The sequence below is a fragment of the Crinia signifera genome, chromosome 5 (genome assembly GCF_055691185.1).
Source record: "Crinia signifera chromosome 5, ASM5569118v1, whole genome shotgun sequence".
In the NCBI taxonomy this organism is placed as follows: Eukaryota; Metazoa; Chordata; class Amphibia; order Anura; family Myobatrachidae; genus Crinia; species Crinia signifera.
In genome coordinates this window covers 70196154-70211989 of record NC_139221.1, presented here as the reverse complement: position 1 = coordinate 70211989, position 15836 = coordinate 70196154, and the positions used below count along the sequence as shown (strand labels likewise).

Here is a 15836-nt window from a genome sequence, read left to right as displayed (position 1 = left end):
ACAAGCGTTTATACAGAGCCAATGCACCCAGTCACTTATCTGTCTGTTGGTTTCAACTGCGGGGAAGCGATGCCCAGGAAATCCAAGTCACTCTGCCAGGATCAGTAAGCCAGCTCAGCTCCGCTGCAAGCGTTCCGAAAGGCGCCAAAGTCAGAGTGAAGGAAGAGACCAAAAGTCCCTGCTGCTGCGGGGTCCGTGACTTTTTGGCGCCAACCACCCCCAGCCAGCCGCTCCTTAGGTAGGATTTCCTAGTTCCAGTGTCTCCCCCTCAATTGGGGACCACTTGGAACATGCCTGTCACAACGCTGCTGTCCTCTCATATAGGAGCTCAGCGTGTAAGCTCCGCATAAAATGGCCGCCGCCATCACGGAGCGCCTGTCCCCCATGATCCCCACCTAAACGTGGAGCCGGTTTCAGGATACTCCGGAGCCCAGGCAGCCTCTTAATAGAGGCTAAGAGCGCTGCACAGGGAGACCAGACAGCGTCTCCCCTGTGCACAGTGAGCTGACAGGACGCGATTCTGTCAGCTCCTGCTGCGCTAGCAGTGTGAGGATTCACTATGAGAATCCTCACACTGTGCCTACCTAGCTAGGGTGAAAGTTAATAAAACAATAAAAAATTCCCTAACTACTCTATTTCTTCGGCTGCTCCCGCAGTTCTTTAGAATAGCACCCACTCCAGTGGGCACCTAACACGAACTGAAGAGTCCAGGGATGCAGTAGGGGAGGAGCCTACCCTCTAAAGCTTTAGGATAGGTGCCTGGCTCCTTCGGACCCTCCTACATCCCAGTGTTGAGCTGTGTCACCAGGACCATTGAAAGAGAAATAAAGTTATGGCTTCTAATATAGCAGCCCCTCTAGTGGGTGCATCTGGCTCCTGACAGCACCCAAAAAAATGGAGGTCCTTGGCCTGGAGGCGGGTTAGAGGAGGGGGAAGAGCCTGGCTGCCTGGGAGGCAGTTAAAGTTAACTTCTAGGGTGCTGGAGCTCTCCCACTCCTACTACCCACTGTAAAGCTGTGGCCCCTAATGTCTCCTGAAGGAGAAAATGAAGTTTAGGGTAAAAATAAACACAAAATCCTATTGTCAGCATCCTACATGTGAACAAAACCATCCTCCAGGCATGTGTGCAAGGGACAAAGCGATACCATGCACATCATCGAAGAACAACAAGACACAGATGCAGACAGAGGGCAGTATTCAATAAGATTAATCGCTATGTGCAGCGAATCCTGTGTAGGATTCGCTGCACATTTGCAGGGTTCCTCCCTTTCCCCCCTATTCAACGCCTCAGGGGAACGCTGCCCCTGATGGCGATTTTGAACCCCCCTGGCGAATGCCGCAGGCAGCCGGTGCAAGGCAGGGAGATGGAAGCCTCCCTGCCTGCGCCGGAATGTGCGGGTAGGTAGGAGGGCTCCCGGGGACACAGACAGCAGCAGCTGCCGCCCCGGGAGAACTGGCAGGGGAGGTGGTGGAGGTAGCCGATGCGCTGGTCCCGCTCGTGCATATGTGATGAGCGGTACCCCCTGCTGACGTCATGTGTAAAAAAAAAAATTACAAATTAAATATATTCATGTGCTGCAGGCACATGAATCCTAATAGCATTCACATATTAAAATTACAGATTTTTTTGACAAAAAAAAAAAAACCTTTATTTTAAAAGAACACAGTCCAGTTCACCTTAAAAAGATGTGGATTGCAAAATGGTGAATCATGGCGAAAATCCAAGCAGTTCTCCACCGTAGGATTCTCGGCGAATCACAGTGAAAACCCCATTGAAAGACACAAGCGAATTGAAGCGAGCATTACACAGAGAACTGGTCGGCGAACAGTGAACATTGAATAGGGTGAATCAGATTTTCAGTGAAAAAGAGTCACCGCAGGGAGTGAAAACAGCCCGATTCACCCCCCAAAAAAACGGTGAATCGGGAGCATTGAATACTGCTCAGGGAGGGGGTGGGCAGAGCGAGTGAGGAGATGAGAAACAATAGCTGTAGAGAAAGAAACAAAGGGAAGGAAGAGAATACGGTGGGGTGCAAGAGATTCAAATTTATAAATAACCTGATGTCAAACAATATTTTCCCAGAAATCCACATATTCCTAATCCACACAAGTTATACAGACGTGTCCTCATACACTATTGCTGCAATCACAGTGAACAGTTCCTTGTGGTACACCAGGTCAATGCCACCTGGGTGTCTTTTTGTCTAACTTGAAATGTGCTGCTACTAGGATGCATCAGGAGATAGAATTTTACATGCGGCACTTGTGTACCTGTTATGTTATTATAATATTATATTACTATAGCAGAATGACACACCTTTCATATTACAACATTGTAGCCGAATGGTGTGTTATTCTAGCTAATCAACTGGGATTTAAAAAAATATATATACTAAAGCCTCATACATGTGTTTCAGCACATATTGCTGAGCGACCATATCCCCGTGAGTACGGGGAGACTGTCGCCGAGAGCACGGTCCTGTGACCAGCGCTAGGGTGGGGGGTGGTTGCTGGTCGTAGGAGCATGCTCCATGCTCCTGCAACCAGCAGCTTCCCCGGCAGAGAGTCTCGTTTTTATCAGTTACCATCTCTGGTCGCTGATGAAAACGGGTCACTGAGCAATATATATTGCTCCGTGTGTATGGAGCATAAGATGAAGACACAGTGGGAGAGAACTAACCAGCAACTTTAGCAAGTATGAAGGAGAGAGCTTACCTTGATATCTAAAGCATAAGGTTGTACTTTTCTGCCTATTTTCTCAAGAAAAGCGCACAGGAATTTTAATGCTTCTTCTCGACAATCTCGAAACTAAAAATAGAATTAAAACACATTACAAGAGGTGATAACTGTCACAGCAGGGGTGGATGCAAAAGAGGCCAAAAAGAACACCCAAAAACATTAACTAAGTGATGGTCCGGGATACGGTCGACAGCACTTAGGTCGACACCGTTGGGTCAACAGGTGGCAACGTCGACAGGGTTCTAGGTCAACATGGGTGAAGGTTGACGGGTGTCTAGGTCGATATGGGACAAGGTCGACACATGCATTAGGTCGACATGGGTTATGTCGACAGGTCGTTAGGTCGGCATGGGTTTTTTCACTGTTTTTTGAGCCGACAGGCGGTATTTCATGCCCTACCATCCACTAGGGTGTGGTATGAGAACAAAATAGTGTGCAGAGCGAAGCCGGCATATATCTATCCCATTTGCCGGCATGTATCTATCCCATTTGCCGGCATGTATCTATCCCATTTGCCGGCATGTATCTATCCCATTTGCCGGCTTGTATCGATCCCATTTGCCGGCATATATCTATCGCATTTGCGGTTCACTTCCAACTGTGTCCATGTCGACATTCGGGTCAAAAAACCCATGTTGACCTAACGACCTGTCAATACCCATGTCGACCTAAACCCATGTCAACCCAACGGTGTAGACTAATGACTTTTGACCTAAGTGTGGTCGATAAAACGATTTTGAGCTCAAAGTAACTCAAACACCAAAAGAAGTACCCCCCAAGAAGTAAGGTGCAGTGTTATGCTGGGTACACACCAGGACGACTAGGGCCCGATCCCCTCAATCTAGATCCAATTCCGACCAATTGGATGTAGATTGTGTGGTGATTGGGCCCTTTTCTGTCCTGGTGTGGACCGATACCGATCCGATGCGCGGTCCCGCGGGTCGGTCGGTCGTTATTGAGATCCTTCCTGCTGCAGGTAGGATCTCAATGACGACCATACAGCCGGGTGCGGGACGCCATCGGATCGGACCCGCTCACGGTGCACATCGTGAGCGGGTCGTGCCCCCCCGCGTCACCGTGAGCGGGTCAGACGAGACACTGACGACCCGCTCACGATGTGCATCGTGAGCGGGTCGTCCTGGTGTGTACCCTACATTAGCCTTTTATTATATAGGATTGGGGCCAGTGGGTGCACAATGAGTTCTTTATTCATTGGCTAGAATAGAACGGTTCTGGGATATAGGATCAACCATGTTTAGGTCAAAAATGCCATGATTGACCACTAGTGGTTGAAGGCGTCTACTTAGGTGCCTGAACTTGGTTGACCGTGTCTAGATAGACAGTGACGGGAGATCGACCCCTGTAAATTATCGATGGGAACCAGGTCAACAGTGGCAAGATTGACAAGAGTTTTTCATGTTTTTTTTTGGTGCAGGTCCACTTCGTTTATACTTTACTATCCAAGTGGACATAGAGTTAGAAGATAGATTACTGTGTCGAGCATAGCGAGCCATGCGAGGGGAAACTGTGCACATACAGTACCCACGGGGACACGGTTTATGTGCACAGTGTCCCCTGGCCATGCTTCGGGCATACTAATATAATTTAACTAAGGTCAACTCCCTAGAACAGAACAGGCCAATCTGTGGCTCTCCAGATGTTGTTAAAACTACAAATCCCTGCATGCCTTGCCACAGTTTTAACACTCCCTTATAGCAATACTGTGGCAAGGCATGATGGGATTTGTAGTTTGACAGCATCTGGAGAGCCACAGGTTGGCCAGGCCAACGCCAGGCCAACACCAGGCCGAAATGCTTTGGAGGACACCCAGCACGAAAACTCTGAAAAAGCCCAGTAGACTGACTGACACCCAGAGAAGCAGCAGTACGCAAGAAGTAACCAACATCACGGTGACGGTAGTACGCAGCAGCCGCAAAAGGAGAAAGACGCCCATGCAGCAAAAAAGGGAGCTCGCCAGGAACGGGAAGAGGTGAGTAGCCAAAGTCTGTCGGCATGGAACCGGAAAGGGGGGACGCACACCAGCCGACACCCACGACCTCTGCCAGACACTCCACTTCCCGACCCCCGGCTACACTAACTGACAGCAAAGGCAGACGGCGCACAGCTGAACACCCGAGCAGTCAAACCGGCTTGGAGAGGGAAGAAGGAGGGACACATGGAGCACCCGGACCCAGGCAACAACGAACCCCGACCCCAGCTACTCCTAGGCAGACTGCATCCACCACCAGCCTCCATACAACACCCGAGGGCCACTGGCCGGGACCCGCCACCCACCGCTCAGCCGCAAATCCGGACAATTATTACCAGCAAAGGACAGTTTTGTTACACAAGTTAGCGGGATGCCGCACCTGTGCAGACCAGCAAACTACAGCCAAATCCCCCCCAATACCCGCACCAGAGCACACCTTCCCAGGAACCCCAACCCCCCCCCCATCTCTCAAGTGCACAGCACGTGCACCACTGTACTATCCCACCTTTATATTGTCAATATCATTGTAATTATGTTATTTAATTGTACCCATGTATTTGTGCCTATAACCTTGTATGTCTGCACCATTTAAAGTAAAGCATTGAATACTCACATCTGCCTATTATTTACCTCACGATGCTTAACAGCAAGGGGCAGAGCGCTGCACTTATCTATCCTTTACTATAATTTAACTATGTCCACTTGGATAGTAAAGTATGAACTAAGTGGACCTGCTCCAAAAAAAACTTGTGTCAACCTTGCTACTATTGGCCAAGTTCCCATTGATCATTCCCAGGTGTCGATCTCCCATCGCTGTCTATCTAGATGCCGTCAACCAAGTTTAGGCAAGCGTCTAACTAGATGCCTTCAACCTCTAGTGGTCAATCATGGTATCGTCGAGCTAAAAACATGATCGATCCGCCGTCCGGCTATGCATTAGAAATACGCGTAAGTTTTTTTCAGTAGATCTTTTTTTCCTAAGATTTTTTGAGTCGCACAGCAATATAATTTGTTTACAAGTTATGTATGAATTAGATTATTTAAAACATTACTTGAGCATACAGAGTCGCAGGGATTTGAAATTTCTGTACCAGCTGTAAAGCTAATTAAAGCTCATGTTCTTGGCGCTCTTGCTGTATGGTTATAGGCCCTAAAACTGATATTTAAAAAGACAAATAGATACCGTGTTTCCCCGATAATAAGACATCCCCCGAAAATAAGACCTCCCCCAGATTTTGGACATACTGTATGTCCAAAATAAGACCTCCCCCGAAAATAAGGCCGATTCAAATGTCAATCCTGTGCATTGCAAAACAATAAATACAAGACCCCGCTAACCTCCAGGTGATCTTCAATCACCTCTGAGGTATTTAGAGACCTCCGGCTTCTACAGATGCCACTTTGCTCCCGGACACCAGGGATGCATTGCGGGAGCCGCGTGACGTCGCCACGCACATCACGCGGCTGCAGCAGAGCGGCTGTAGCAAGGAAGGAACGCTGGCGTTGATGAGACAGAGAGGAGGAGAGGTGTGTAAAGGAGGCTACGGTACGTTCCCTCTCTTTAACTGGGGGCATGTTTACAAGGGGCACTGGGGCATATTTACAAGGAGCACTGGGGGCATGTTAAAAAGGAGGACAGGGGCATGTTTACCATATCAAGGGGGTTTGGGGCATGTCAAAGATGGCACCTGTTTTTTGACATTTGCTGCCAATGTGTACCGTATTAAAATAAGACCTCCCCTGAAAATAAGGCCTATGGTGTTTTTTGTTGGTTGAAAAAAATAAGACAGTCTTATTATCGGGGAAACACGGTAGTCACAAGCCAATGCTGCGCCGCAGAACTCGTAAAAAGATGGGCAATAGATACTATTTTATGAGAGGCCTGAGGAACAAAAAACTACATAAAAAACCACTAGATCTTTCCTTGTGACAGCATTGTTTAGGATGGGTACATACCTTACCAACTTGTCCAATGATGTATGGCGGGTGATTTTGATAAGCAAATACACTTAGCCCATTGTTGTCATTTACCGTGGCAGTCGGCAAGCTCAGACGAATATGTATTGATGTGTCATCTTAGGTCTATTGGACTGTATTTCATAGCGCACCACAGTGGGAGCGTGCTACATAGTAAGGGGAAATACTGTGTGTGGCCACAGGTAGGGGAGGATCCACGCTCAAGCTTCCCAAAATAAGAAGTTGGAGCTGGCGGGATTTCGGAACAACAGGTAACGGGGAGCTATGTTGCTGCTGCCTGTTAGCAGTAGTTTTTCTCTGCAGAGATCACTCCCAAGAACAGAAGAAAAAGAAAGCTGTGGCAGCGTATGCTGTGCCGCAATGTGCAACACCACAATATTGAGCCTCCCACAGCAAAGATGTGTAAGGACAATTCTGTACCGATATATCTGCGTTGGGAGTGCTGATGCAATAAGTTTGTGATCGACATCGTCCAAAGACAAATTTTCTCTAGATTCAAACCGATGCCCTCTGAAACAAGTTGTTCATCTGTTGATTGAACAACATATTGCATAGTCTGCACCAGCGTTACCAAACAAGTCAAATTGTATGATTTTTAAAGTGACTTACTTCTTCACTGTTCAGGGAATTGCGGATGAACACAAGCAATCCAAACTCTTTAGAGAAGACCAAGGAAGTATTCAGGTCTGAATGAAAAATAGCGAAACTTTAATAGCTGTGATGAAAACTTTATAAACATGCTAATAAAAACAGACACGGTTTAGAAATTAAATAAACTATTGTAAATAGTGAGCCTTTCAATATCAAGATTTACTTTTGTGATTTGAATCCTAGTTTGCATCTGCTATAGTAGGAATGGGGAACCTTCGGCCCTGCAGCCGTTGTGGAACTACACATCCCAGCATGCCCTGCTATAGTTTTGATATTTGGTCATGCTAGAACTGTTGCCATTCTAGCAACAGTTGGAGGGCCGAAGGTTCCCCATCCCTGCTCTAGGAAACAGACTGCAGCAGAAATACACTTGCTGCGGTCCCCTTCTTCATATATGTAGGTGATGCCTAATTTTTGTGGGTAATACCCACTTTCTGGGAATATGCCACAAATATTTAATTAGGAAAAAACATTATGGGGTATATTCAATGATTTTTGTGAGCTGTCTTTCACAGCTCTCATTATCAGTATTCAACTGACCCCCTGCACACGCCGTTTCCACCTTGCTGGGTTTTCTCAGCAACGTGGAAACAGCGTGTGCAGCCACTAAAAAAGCGATTCTCGTGGCTAAATACCCCTCGCTGGCAGCATTGAATACGGCCCTATGAGACATATCAGCTATGTGTTAGTATACCCTATACAAGTCAGCTTGATTTATAAGCAGCATTAATGTATAGCTTGTAATACCCTTGTACCTTTTTATGTTCCTACTAAATCTTAAAAATTGCTTGGACGGATAAAAAATGCATTAGGTCAAAATGGTCAACACACGCAATGAGAAGGTCGATGAGTATCTATGGGGATATTTTTTTTTCTTTAAAAAAAAAAAAAAAAAAAAAGCTGTTTTTTAATACTTATTTATCCACGCCGACATGGGAAACGGTCATCTGTCAGACCAGACTTAGGTCGACAGTCATTAGGTCGACCCCAGAAGGTCGACTGTCCCCAAGGTCGACAGGGTTAAAGGTCGACATGACTTAATGTCGACACGAGCCAGGTCGACATGGTTTTAGGTCGACAGTCATTAGGTCAACATGAGTTTTTCACTGTTTTTTGAGCCGACATGTGCCGACAGGCGGTATTTCATGCCCTACCATCCACTAGGGCGTGGTGGGCGAATAAAATAGTGTGCCCGAAGCATTGCGAGCTAAGCGAGCGAAACGGGGGGCTGCGGTTCGACTCCAACTGTGTCCATGTCGACTGTGTCGACATTAGGGTAAAAAAAAAACAGTGAAAAACTCATGTCGATATTGGCCCATGTCGACCTTGTCATTGTCGACCTTGAGCCATGTCAACCTTTAACCCTGTCGACCTAATGACTGTAGACCTAAAGTCTGTTCTGAGACAGATGTACAGCTTCCGCCGACATAGAGGGAGAATATCATAGTGTGTCCAAAGCATGGCAAGCAAAGCGAGCTATGCGAGGGGCCGCGGTACACTTATAAGGTGTCCATGTCGATATATGTCAACATAAACAGCAAAAAGAAACATGAAAAACATGTCAAGCTATTGCTTTTGTCAACCCTTTGACCATGTCGACCTAATGCATGTCATCCATATGAGCCGATAACCCTGGTAATAATCTGGGTTATGCATTTTGTGTGAGGTGACTAGATTATGGGCAATTGTTCTGTAGATAGAACCACATGTGAATTACTGTACCTGGGTCCCAGAAGAACATTGTGTAAATGTTTAACGTGTGCAACACTTCCCTTATAACTACACACCAGTGGTCCTCAGGAGCCCCGTAATAGATCACTTTTCCAGATCACACAGCAGGTGCACGGGTGTAAAGATCCAGAGATCCTTTACCTGATTTACATGGAGGGGGGCGGCAGGGAGTTTTTGGCTGGGGGGCGCAAAATTTCAAGCTACGCCACTGGTCTACGGCTAACACACACCTTGCACACTGCTCCCCCGCGCGCTCACCACACACTCCTCTCCCAGGCTGCGCAGGAGGCCGAAAGCCGCATCGCACGACAGCCCGGGATCCCCGGAGCTAAGCAGTCGGTGCAGCTGGTGAAGGCTGCCCAGGACCCCGCTGGCTGCCTCAGCCGGGCCCGCCGGCTCTGCTTCTCCACCTTCAGACTGGGAACCACTAGATCCCGATTGCAGCATGTTAGCGGCAACTGTCCTGTCTGACTGAGAGGGGAAGTGGCAGCACTGTACACTACCGGGACAGCGCTGCGCCCTCCAATCACACTGGCGGCAGCCAGAGCAGCCCTCCCTGAAGACGCCTTTTAAAGAGCCAGCAGTACCTTCAAATACAAAGTCTGGCGTCTCCTCAGTGGTAGTGGGCGTGATTGCATGCTCATCTTCTGCCTGCTTTGTTTTAAATAACACATTTTACGGTACTTGTTTCCTAGCACGGCCACACCGATTTACATCGGGGTGGTCGTGTTTGAAAAATCGGGTCGATCGCATCGCATGCGATTTGGTCGCATGCGATGCGATCGACGCGACCGACCGATTTTCGACCCGATTTTTTGATTGAATGAAATGTAAATCGGGTCCCTGGGACCCGATTTTACATTGGATTCAATGTAAAATATTCCCAACCCCCCCAAATTTAACGGCGTAAACACCACCCCACGATAGACGCCAACCCGAAGTGTGGCGAGCGCAGCGAGCCCGCGAGGGGCGGCGGTGCGCATCCTCCGACCTTTTCATTCCCCTACTATCCACGTCGGCGTGGAGTTGAGAATAGAATAGTGTGGCGAGCGCAGCGAGCCACCGAGCCCGAAGCGCGGCGAGGGCAGCGAGCCCCGCGAGGGGACGCGTATACCTGTGAAGTTATACGCGTCCCCTCGCGGGGCTCGCTGCGCTCGCCACGCTTCGGGCTCGGTGGCTCGCTGCGCTCGCCACACTATTCTATTCTCAACTCCACGCCGACGTGGATAGTAGGGGAATGAAAAGGTCGGAGGACGCGCACCGCCGCCCCTCGCGGGCTCGCTGCGCTCGCCACGCTTCGGGTTGGCGTCTATCGTGGGGTGACGACGGGGACATCTATAATGTGAAATGGGTCATATTGGCCCATTTCACATTTTTCACATTTTCTCACGATTTCAATGTTAAAAAATATTTTAACATTGAAGCCTGTGGAAAAATCGGGGGCATCGCGTCGGGACCAATGTTAATGGTCCCGACCGACGCGATGCCCCCGATATTTTACCTTTCCCGACACGATTTCAATGTTAAAATATTTTTTAACATTGAAGCCTATGGGGAAATTGGGGGCATCGCGTCGGTCGCGTCGGGACCAATGTTAATGGTCCCGACCGACGCGATGCCCCCGATATTGTGTCCTAGCCGGCAAAATGGACCTGATTTCAAAGGAAATCGGGTCCATCATGTGGATCGTGTACCTTAACTTAAAGGTACACGATCCATAAGATTGTGGCCGTGCTAGGAAACAAGTACCCATTTTACAAAGCTCTGCCTCTGTGTGTAATGCCTGCATCCTAGAGGCAGAGCTTTGTAAAATGTGTTATTTAAAACAAAGCAGGCAGAAGATGAGCATGCAATCACGCCCACAACCACTGTTTTTAACTACAATGTATTTGCCTGAGCTCAGCACTGCCACCTGTGGCAGCTGAGATGTACTAACTCAGGAGACTGAGGGCCTTATTCTAGTTCACTCTTTCTGACAAAACCATGTGCACTGCAGGTGGGGAAGATGTTACTTGTGCAGAGAGAATTAGATTTGAGTGGGGTTTTACTTCAAAGTGAGATCTATATTGCAGTGTAAAAATAAAGCAGCCAGTATTTTCCCTGCACAGAAACAAAATAACTCACCTAAATCAAATTCTCTCTGCACATGTTACATCTGCCCCCCTGCAGTGCACATGGTTTTGTCCATCTAAGAAGGATTTTGTCAGAAAGAGTGAACTAGAATAATGCCTTGAGTTCAGTGCTGCTACTGCAAGTAAAAGAAAGAATAACAAGGCTGCTGCTGCTAGGGATGGCCATCGGTGCAGACGCCATTGATGGTTGCCATCGATGGCAATTGTGCACCCAGCCATCGATCAGTCTTTTACTCGGTTATGTATGTTCTTATTTGTTCAGCTGGTACTTGTGTATTATGACGGCGCCCATCGCATCGCATACCACTAATTAAGGGATGCGATGGGACCTGATTTTCGGGTCCAAAGACCCGCACTGCACAATAAAATATCGCATTGCATGCCATTAAAATGGCATGCAATGCGATGCGTTTTTAAATTGTACAGGCACCCTGATGGGGGATTACTATGTTAAATGCACCCCCATTGTTAACGCCACCCCCACTATCAACGCCAACCCGAACCGTGGCGAGCGGCGGCACGCGTCCTCCGAGTTTTTCATACCCCCACTATCCACGTCGGCGTGGAGTTGATTTTAGATAGTGTGGCGAGCACAGCGAGTCACCGAGCCCGAAGCGTGGCGAGCGGACGCGGATTACATGTGAAGTAATCCGGGTCCGCTCACCACACTTTGGGCTCGGTGGCTCGCCACACTGTCTAACAACAACTCCACGCCGACGTGGATAGTGAGGGTATAAAAAGGTCGGAAGACGCGTACCGCCGCTTCGGGTTGGCGTTGATAGTGGGGGTGGCGTTAACAATGGGGGTGCATTTAAGATAGTAATCACCCATCAGGGTGCCTGTACAATTAAAAATCGGGTGCGATCGCATGCGATGCGACCAATACGATGTCGTACGATGGAAATCTTGGGCGGAGTGATAATACACAAGTACCGTTCAGCTCACACTTAAAAAAAAAAAAAAGTTAAAAAAATATGGCAATAAATGATTGTAAAACAAATTACCCCTTCTTTCAAAGTGAACTGTTGATCTGCCTAAAAGATACTTTATACTGACTGATCTGCTGGATCCCAGCTCTCGTTAGTGACCCGTTTTGCCCATCACTAGACTGTGGTGATGATACAGACTTCAGTAGAGAGAGGAGAATAGAGAGAAAAAGATTAACATCATATTTGCCTACCCTCCTGCATTCCGCAGTAGACTCCCTGAAATAGCATCAATCTTCCTCTCTCCCTCATTAATCTACCAATCTCCCTCATGTCACCTAGCCCACATTACACAGTTATATTTTTCTGGGGCATCACGGACGGTGTAATGGTTAGCATTACTGCCTCACAGCTTTACTCCGGGTACTCCGGTTTCCTCCCACAATCCAAAAATATACCAGTAGGTTAATTGGCTTCCAACAAAAATTAATCCTAGAATGTCTGTGTACATGTGCTAGGGAATATAGATTGTAAGCTCCACTGGGGCAGGGACTGGTGTGAATGTTCAACTATACTCTGTAAAGCGCTGCGTAATATGTATGCGCAAAATAAGAAACTGCTAATAAATAATAAATAAATAAAAAGGAATAAGAGATAGAAACATTTTCATTAAATCCTCAGCACCATTTCCCAGCACGTTAGCATGTATAGTAGCTCTTACTAACTGTTTTGGGGCTCATCTATTGACAGACAATTGACAGACAGACAATTGACAGACAGACAATTGACAGACAGATAACTGACAGACAGACAGACAATTGACAGACAATTGCCGTTCTAGCAACAGTTGGAGGGCCGAAGGTTCCCCATCCCTGCTCTAGGAAACAGACTGCAGCAGAAATCAAAGACACTTGCTGCGGTCCCCTTCTTCATATATGTAGGTGATGCCTAATTTTTGTGGGTAATACCCACTTTCTGGGAATATGCCACAAATATTTAATTAGGTAAAAACATTATGGGATATATTCAATGATTTTTGTGAGCTGTCTTTCACAGCTCTCATGATCAGTATTCAACTGACCCCCTGCACACGCCGTTTCCACCTTGCTGGGTTTTCGCACAACGTGGAAACAGCGCGTGCAGCCACCAAAACAGCGAGGCTCGCTGCTAAAAACCCCTCGCTGGCCGCATTGAATACGGCCCTATGAGACATATCAGCTATGTGCTATCTAAGAAGGAATTTGCCAGGAGTGAACCAAAATAACCCCCTAAATCTAGCACTCAATATTTACACATATCTTCTAAAAACAGGTGTATTTGGAGAATATTCTGAAAATATTTAATGAAAAATAGACCTCTAAATATTAAATTGTCTACATGTTTCAACTTGTCTACACTATACAACTCATTTAATGAATGACACCTTAGGAGGAGTTAGTGGGTTTGTAAATTTGGATACTTCTGTGTTCTGGTATTCAGAGAAAGATCTACAGTATGCAGGGGCGAATTTAGGGGTCAGGCCGCTCCTAGGCACAATATTTTTGCCCCCCCTCCCTCCCTTCGGGCTGGGTCCACTCCAGTACAGAATAAGGTTTGATTAAATATATATGTGTTTTATATATATATATATATATATATATATATATATATATATATATATATATATACATACCGATACTCCCAAATTGGGAAAACAGCACTCACCAGACTTGTAGATATGGTCCCCGGGATTTCTGTCCCAAATAAGGTTGACTGAATAGTCAAGTAGAATGCCTGCCAACGTTTCGGTTCCTTAGGACCATTCTCAAGGCAGTACAGCAATACAAGTGTGTCATCCAAGGTGGCAACAGTGTAACAGGGGCAGGGGAGCCATGTCCGGTTCCCTGCTTATATATGGGAGTGTATCCTCCCACCGCTGAATTGCGTTCCACAGAGTGGAACGCATGACGTCACTTGCGGGTAAACCCGGAAGTGCGTAGCCGCGATGTTAGTGCAGCGCCGATCGCCAGTTTGTATAGCGATCAGCAGGCGGTCAGTATGACAGTTAGATCCCTAAGCAAATGTAGGCTCACGCTAGCCAAATGTGCTAAAGGGGCATATGTTCTGCATATCCTATGGATTTAGATGCAGTGGGGTCACGTGATCACCTCTCACAATGTCCATCATTGATCAGTGTGGGTCACATGTGATGATTATGAACTGTCAGAAAGGTAAATATTGCTGTGGGACGGCATAACCTGTCATACTGCCAAGCAAGGAACCAGCTTTAAAGTATGTTCATATTTACACCCTATAGGTCCTTCCACCCTTAAGCTGGTTGGACAGTACAGGGAAACTGCAAATGGTTCATTAAATCAGTTATGGTTTAACTGATTGACAGACAGACAATTGACAGACAATTGACAGACAGACAATTGACCAACAATTGACAGACAATTGACAGACAATTGACAGACAGACAATTGACCGACAATTGACAGACAATTGATAGACAGACAACTGACACAATTGACAGACAGACAATTGACAGACAATTGACAGACAGGCAATTGACAGACAATTGACAGGCAATTGACAGACAGACAATTGACAGACAGACAGACAATTGACATACAATTGACAGACAGGCAATTGACAGGCAATTGACAGACAATTAACAGACAGACAATTGTCAGACAATTAACATACATTTGACAGACATACAATTGACAGATGATTGACAGAAAGAAAATTAACAGACAATTGACAGACAGCAGACAGACAATTGACAGACATCTGACATACAATTGACAGACAATTGACAAACAGACAATTGACAGACAATTGACAGACAGACAACTGACAGACAGACAAGTGACAGACAATTGACAGACAGAGAATTGACAGACAATGGACAGACAGTACAGGGAAACTGCGAATGGTTCATTAAATCAGTTATGATTTAACTGATTGACAGACAGACAATTGACAGACAGAAAATTGACAGACAGACAATTGACAGATAGACAATTGACACAGACATTTGACAGACAATTGACAGACAGACAATTACAGACATACATTTGACAGACAATTGACAGACAGACAATTGAAAGATAGACAATTCACAGACAATTGACAGATAGACAATTGACAGACAATTGACACAGCCATTTGACAGACAATTGACAGACAGACAATTGACAGACATACATTTGACAGACAAATTGCCAGACAATTGACAGACAGACAATTGAAAGATAGACAGTTGACAGACAATTGACACAGACATTTGACAGACAATTGACAGACAGACAATTGACAGACAATTGACAGACAATTGACAGACATACGTTTGACAGACAAATTGACAGACAATTGACAGACAATTGACAGACAGACAATTGAAAGATAGACAATTGACAGACAGACAATTGACAGACAATTGACAGACATACATTTGACAGACAATTGACAGACAAACAATTGAAAGATAGACAATTCACAGTGTTAAAGTCGAGTTGCACACACGCCATTTTAGGATGGTATGGCCGCCATTTTGGTTCGCAGAGTTGCGCAAATAAAGTATCCATACCCGAGTCTGTGTGACAAAGTGGACCAGAAGCGCAGCCATACTATTACACATAAATTCATAATACCATACTTACACCAAATAAAATATAGTTAAAGGTTTAGAACACTACACATAGT

General features: G+C 46.4%; 1 protein-coding gene across 5 annotated transcripts in view; it reads right to left on the bottom strand.

Annotated features, from left to right (window-relative positions):
• The window catches only part of PRKDC (protein kinase, DNA-activated, catalytic subunit), a 212417-nt gene extending 202855 nt beyond the window's left edge, over positions 1-9562 (bottom strand). For 3 of the 5 annotated variants that reach the window (XM_083187421.1, XM_083187422.1, XM_083187423.1), the window contains exons 1-3: positions 9319-9562; positions 7316-7392; positions 2716-2808 (exon numbers count right to left, since the gene is read on the bottom strand). In XM_083187421.1, coding sequence (XP_083043547.1) covers positions 2716-2808; positions 7316-7392; positions 9319-9535 — 387 coding nt within the window. In that variant the 5' untranslated portion in view covers positions 9536-9562. Of the gene's footprint in view, positions 1-2715; positions 2809-7315; positions 7393-9318 lie in introns of those variants that run through there. The other 2 variants (XM_083187424.1, XM_083187425.1) reach the window with 1 other exon arrangement.
• Between the last annotated feature and the right edge of the window lie 6274 nt (positions 9563-15836).